The 6788-nt window shown below is 45.3% G+C and overlaps 1 protein-coding gene across 1 annotated transcript in view; it reads left to right on the top strand.

Annotated features, from left to right (window-relative positions):
* Positions 1 to 211: 211 nt before the first annotated feature.
* Positions 212 to 6788, top strand: part of GOLM1 (golgi membrane protein 1) — a 29606-nt gene continuing 23029 nt past the window's right edge. The window contains exons 1-3 of the mRNA XM_065745656.1: positions 212 to 275; positions 3797 to 3862; positions 3975 to 4096. Coding sequence (XP_065601728.1) covers positions 3998 to 4096 — 99 coding nt within the window. The 5' untranslated portion in view covers positions 212 to 275; positions 3797 to 3862; positions 3975 to 3997. The remainder of the gene's footprint in view (positions 276 to 3796; positions 3863 to 3974; positions 4097 to 6788) is intronic.

The following is a 6788-nucleotide window of genomic DNA, read 5'->3' as shown; positions in this document are numbered from 1 at the left end:
AGCCCCACCTCGCTCCGACTTCGGCTTTCCGCACGCGACACGCCAGCACCTGCGGTCACGACCGGGCGCAAGCACGGAGTCGCGGCTCCGGTTCCGCTGTGTGAAGGCGGCCGCAGGCGCTCTGCCCCGGCTCCGCCACTGCCCGCCACACTTCCTCCGCGCCCCGGCTCCGCACTTCCTGCCCCCCGCCCGGCCGCCAGCACCGCCCTCCCCGCGGGAGGCGCCGGGGGCTGCGGGGCCGCCTTCCTGCTCCGGCCGAGGCAGCGCGCGGCGAGGTGAGCTTCGGCTGCGGGCAGCCGGCGGGACGGGTCGGAACGGGACGGGACGGGTCGGGTCGGGCCCGAGCGGGGGCGGGGCCGTGCCGGCGGCAAAGGCAGGTGCCCGCGGTGGCTGTGCCCGCGGTGGCTCACCCCGCCGGACCCCTCCTCGCCCCTGGGCTGGCTCGGGGTGCTGCTCAGATGCCGGTGAGCCCTGCTCTGCCCATCGAAGCGTGTCTTAATCGCTTCGTGCTTGGTGAACAGCTGCTTGTAACGTGGTGTTTTTTTCCTTTGTTTATTTTATTTTTATTTTTATTTTATTTTTTTTTTTCTTCCAACGTGGGGTTCTGTGTTTTACAGTGAGGCTGTACTCGTGGGTTTACGAGGCTGATGTGATGTGGTTTCCGTGCTGTACCTTACTCTATTCTGTTCCTTTCAGTTATTTTTAAGAGTGAGTAGGGGTCCTTTCAGTTTTGATACTAACAAAATATTTCATTTTGTATGGAAAAAGGGCCGAAGATAAACCATATCCTTAAAAAGAAATGAGCAACCTGGCTGACAGTGAACTGTCTCAAGCATAACTTTTTCTTTTGCTCAGTGTTGTTCTCTTATGGGAGTGTTCTGGATGCCAAAGCTGGCATGGCCTGAGGGCCGTGTGGAGGTGTCGCAAGCCACAGCCCTTCTGGGGACCTCTCTTTCAGGTTAATTAAGTAAGGAGCAGCACATGGTCAGCCTTGATAAAAAAAAAAAGCCAGTGGGTGGTGGTAGCTGTTGGCTTCTCCCTTAACAGGAGCTTTCTTTTCTTCTGATCTGTTACTGATGTCTATGAGTGCATTGGGAAAGGAAGACCTGAGGTCCAGTCTGGGCCTCCAGTGATGTTTTTTCCTGAGAACGATGAGCATGCAGTTGCAGAACCTGTTGGCCAAGGGCTGCGCCTCTCCCTGGGTTGTGTGTAATGTGATAATTTGGACAAACAGTGACGCAGGGGCCTCTCAAGACCTCGTATCCAAGGCCTGTGGGCAGGAGATGGTTCTGTGGGTGAGATGGTGGCATGTGGCCTGAGCCACTCTGACTTGGGGGTGGCTCCCCTGGGGCTGTGTCTCTGTTGGCAGTCCTCATGGAGGCTGCTGGGTTCTGGCTGCTTGGGGGGACCTGATCCAGCTGGCAGTACAGCAGCACAAGAAGTGAGAGGTGTTAGCTGGCTCAAGCATCCACTGCCTTCCTCATGGAGCACCTCGGGGCTGACAGCAGAAGGCCAGAATGCTCAGAGGTCAGGAGCTCTGTGCCCTCCCTAGTGTAGAGCGTGATGCATGCGGCAGAGCATCTCATTCCACTGCTGTAGTAAACATTCACGAGAGATGGCTTCCTTCATTTTCAGTAAAATCACATTCCTTCATGTAAAATCAGAAACATGTTTTCTTTTTTACTTAAATAGCTGTGCCAAGCCAGATATTTCCTGCAGAACAGCATGCACAAATACACTTCCACATCAGTGTATTCCATAAGCTGATTTGCATATCTTTCCTTCAGGATATGTGTCTCCCTTGGAGAAAGCTGCACAGCTTTTTGTTTTTGAGCTGTAGGGGGAGGAAATGCCAGTATTGCAGCTGGGGTTGTGCCCTGGGTCAGATTGGATGGATGGAAGGTGCTCCTGTGTGTCCTGTTTCTTAACTCCTTTTCCTTCCTCTCCTCTAGTGACTATAAAACATATTCCTAATTAATGTAAATCACCTAAAGGCAAACAATGCTGGATTTTGTAGCAGGAAGAATGCATGGAAGTCAAGTGATGAGTGGGTCAGTGGATACAGTGCTTGCTCATCCACTTACTTCTAGCAGGGGCAGATCAGGCTGCATGACACTGGGTTATCCACAATCCTGTGGAACTATGCTTCAGGCAAGACAGTCAGCTGTGTTTCTGCAGCTGCTGTCACCTCCACAGCTTTCTGAGCTAAGCTGCGAATCCAGTAGTTAACTTCCCAGCAAGTCTCTGAAGCTGGTGAGATGAGTACTTTGTGTAGGAGATGCTGGTTGGATGTTGGGTAGGTGCTTTTCAGCAGAAGTGCGGGTTGGATATTTAGAAAACAGTAATTCTCAGAAAAAATGGTGAGTCATTGGAACAGTCTGGAGTCACCATCCCTGGAGTTGTTCCATGTGGATGAGGCACTGAGGGACGTGGTGGGCATAGTGGTGATAGGTTGATGACTGAACTAGATGATCTCAGAGGTCTTTAATGATTCTATGATTCTGTGTACTTCTTACTGAGGAAAACATGTATTTCATTCAAGCAGCACTTGAAATGATGCACTGTATCTTGCAATTTATGTTTAGTAACTTTTCTGTGCTTTCAAGTATACTGATACCAGCAAAGAACAGGATACATTTTTTGAAATGGAGTATTCTGTTTTGTTAAGGGAATGTTCCAAAGTGGGTTTTACTCTGTATGTGTGTATGCATGAAACGTTTGTGCACCACTGAAGGACCTAAGCCCTGGGCATACCAACATCTCTGTTTCCTTATAGCAGATGGAATCGTCATCTTCCTTGTGATCACAGCATGTCCCCATGTAAAAGCCTTTGAAAGTTGCTGTCTTTTATTAACTTACAAACACATTACTACCTGTGAATTGCATCTACAGGGAAAAAACAGGTTGTATTTAAGAGTGTGCACCTTGAGAGACTGCACAATGTATTAGTAGTAAATGCACCCTTTTCACCTTGAGTTAGTGTCTTCCACTGCAGTGGTGTTTGCTGTTTGATTTCATGACTATTTTTGCTGGCCCTTGTCTGCAGTAGTGTAAAAAGGAAAAAAGAAAAAAAAAAAGAAAAAAAAAAGGTTGATTTCAGTTTGCAAGAGAGCAATCTGTATTGCCAACTATGCCCAGGGTTCCTGCTGGAGTTGGAGGATTTGTTGAACTGAGTGGTGTTTCACTCATTAAGACCAGATTTTATCATCTCAGAGGATGATTATGGCGTATTGTAAACAGAATTACAGCTGCCCTTTGCCCACATGTTGTGTTAAAATAGGCTGCTTCACAGGGTGAAACAAGGTTCAGCAACAGCAGACATCTTCAGTATTGCTTACTTGCTAAACCTCAGTCATTAAGGCAAGTTATTTATTTTTTGTTAAGCTCGGCAGAAAGCTGAGGATTGAAAGAAACAGCACTTCATATGATTTCCCATTGAAATTTGCTTATTTATTTATTTATGTTACCCTGCAAATATTTATGTACTTACTTACCTATTAGCTAAGTAGCCTAGGACCAAAAGCATTAGGTTCATATCACCAGTTGAAAGCAAGGTGCAAATTACCTCTGGGAGGATGAGCCTTAAGTAGGATGACAAGGAATCTGTCCTCTTACCTCTAGACCAGTGCTGTCTGATTACCTTGCTGAATGGAATATATGATAGGAAGATGGCTAGTTTATTCTGTTTGTTTTTGGTTTGCATTGCATTGCTAGGAACATTCAAGATTTTCTTGCAAAGTTATGTGAGGCTTTCTGTAGCAGCTGATATTACCATATATCTTTTTTCATTCTCCAGGTGGAAATAGCTGCCCTCCTTGCTTGGTGGAGTTCAGCTGAGAGCTGTTGCATTACGTCAGTGAAGGTTTGATTGTGTTCATACAGTAGTCTAAGTGGGGGATGCAGTATAACACATAATTTAGTTTGCAGTTTCCACACTCTTGTGGTTCTGTTTTTTGCTGTGTTTATTATGGTAGAGCTTGGGAACAGCTGCTGAGGAATGAAGTCTCCACCTCTTCTCGTGGCCTCACTCCTGGCATGCATCATAGTTTTGGGTTTCAATTACTGGATTGCAAGCTCTCGCAGTGTGGATCTGCAGGTAATGTTCCTGTTGCTCTGCTTGTGGTCATCATAGAATCATAGACTTGCTCAGGTTGGAAAAGACCTTCAAGATCACCAAGTCTGACTGAAACCTAACCATACTACCCTAACTCTTAACAACCCATTGCTAAATCCTGTCCCTGAGCACCACATCCAAAAGGATTTTAAACACATTCAGGGATGGTGACTCACCCCTCCCTGGGGAGTCTATTCCAGTGCTTAACAACCCTTTCCTTAAAGAAGTTTTTCGTTGTATCCAACTTGAACCTCCCCTGGTGCAACTTGAGGCCATTTCCCCTTGTCCTGTCACCTGTTACCAGTGAGAAGATACCAACCTCACTCTCACTGCAGTCACCTTTCAGGTATTTGAAGAGAACAATAAGGTCTTTCCTCACCCTCCTCTTCCCCAGACTAAGCAGCCCCAGCTCCTTACGTTGCTCCTCATAGGGCATATTCTCCAGGCCCTTCACAAGCCTTGTTGCCCTTCTTTGGGCCTGCTCCAGCACCTAAGTGTCCTTTCTGCACCGAGGTGCCCAAAACTGAACACAGTGCTCGAGGTGAGGCCTTACCAGTGCCAAGTACAGAGGCAGGATTAGTTCCCTTGTGCTGCTCACCACACCATTCCTGATACAAGCCAGGATGCCATTGGCCTTCTTGGCCACCTGGGCACACTGCTGGCTCATGTTCAGCCAACTGTCCATCAGCACAGCAAGGTCCCTTTCTGTCACACAGATTTCCAGCCACAGTACACGTCTGCAGTTGGCATAGGTAATTAACAGCAAACAGGATGCTTGCACTAGATGTGATGAGCTAGGAACTTTGGCTTGCTTTAGGGATTTTCACAAATACTACAGCCAGTATTTATCAGTAGAGGAAGGAAGGGGAGGTCAGGGGGACCTTGCCTGCTTGGAGGTCAGGGAGACCCAAAGCCCAAAGACCTGTGTATGCTACCTCTAACATGTGCAGACATTCAGCTGTTTTGTCCTAGTTCAGATTTTTTCCTCAGAGTATGCTGAACTTGCAGTCCAATTTAACAACTGAATTAGTCTCTGTAATTTGATCATTTTCCTAAATTATTTTCCCATATTGCTATTCCAGTGACTTCTGCTGCTCAGTGTAAAGAAAGATTGACCCCTTTCAGTATGTGTTGAAGGAGTAATGTGTACTTTCCCACCAAAGGCAAGGAAAGCTAGCTTGTTCAGAAACAGTTTCTGAAAATCTGAATTTGTATTTCTTAAGAACTTAAAGAAGGCATGCAACTCATATGGAATAATTACTATTTTATAACTATATTTTCTGTGACTATCCATCTTGGGTTTAAAAATGTACTGTACTGCACATTCTGAATTTGAGGAGTACTTGAACAAAGCTCCTGGTTTGTGATTCTGTGTGCAAGGTTTGTTTAATTTAAGCAAAAAAGCCCCGAAGCTGAAGGACTGGTAATTAAACGTGACTTATGAGAGCCACAGCTGAATTTTTTCTACTGAATTATGTTTTTTTTTGTAATTGTGAAGTGACTTTAAACATTGAGCTGTTGACTGTAGAAGTTAAACTCTTTCACCCCAGCGTTCATACTCGTCATTCAGGTTGCATGTCTGGGGCCATGCAGCTGAAGGAATATCTTAGTATTCCTGTGGTGGGAGGGTGTGATGTCATGTCTCCTAGGGTCTAGGTCATCCTCCTCAGAGTGGTGGCTTCAAGCCCTTAGTAACCATGTCTGCACCACTGAGGCTTTGCTGCATGGTTGTGGAGCAGCTGAGAGGAAGGCAAGACACCAGAAAGCAACCATACCAGCTTGTCTTGGTCTCAGGAGCCTACAGGCATAAGGTCCTGTTACTGTTATTGATTACTCTATTGTCTTGTACCTTGTCCACAGAATAAAAGATCTGAAAATCCTTGTGTGTTTTCAAGCACTCTAGAATAATAGGAAAGCATAGCCAGAGGTACTAATCAAGCTTCTAAATTCTGTCAGCCTATCCATTTGTTGGCATGACTTTGTTGCAGTTATGACTAAATGGAATAAATGCCTTTTGCTGATCTTCCAGCCAAACTAGAAATAATTTTTCTGTTTTTCTTTCCACCTTTCCATTCTCTCGCTCTCTCTGGCATTGAAAAAGAGTAGTCAAGAAGTAATATGCAGCATTCTGTGATGTAAGAGTTGATCAGTTTTCTAACATTCTTGACAGATACGCACTTTTCACCATATTCATTTCTAACCTTCCTGGAATTGCCAGGTCTTTATACCTGGGTAAATACTATCCATTTCTTGTTGTTTGGTTGTTTTTTTTTTTCCCTGTCTCTGTCTTTGTATTTTTTTCTTACTGCCCATGAGGCATTGAACACAAAATGTTCAGTGAGAATGACCTGCAAAACTAAATGAGTACTTAAAACAAACAAACAAAAAATACCCATGACAGCATCTAGATTGATTCCTTTACCTTGTCTGCAGTATTTGATGGTTTGAATCTTCATCTTGTCACTGCTTTTGGATTGACCACGAATAATTTTATGCTTATAAATAGGCATTGTATCTTTGTGCAACAACTTTATGTCAGTTATTTGACAGTGTTGTCCTTGTCCACTTTTTTCCTGATCTTATAGTAAAACTTCTTGATGGTTTCAGAATTGAATTTTCCCTCTGTGTATGGGTAGGGTCAATGCTAGTAAGTGCAGTGATGTCAGAATTGTCT

This window comes from Cyrtonyx montezumae, unplaced genomic scaffold (genome assembly GCF_038088225.1).
Source record: "Cyrtonyx montezumae isolate F1298 unplaced genomic scaffold, pur_monq_1.0 scaffold_36, whole genome shotgun sequence".
Taxonomy (NCBI): domain Eukaryota; kingdom Metazoa; phylum Chordata; class Aves; order Galliformes; family Odontophoridae; genus Cyrtonyx; species Cyrtonyx montezumae.
This window is presented reverse-complemented; position numbering and strand designations above follow the sequence as displayed.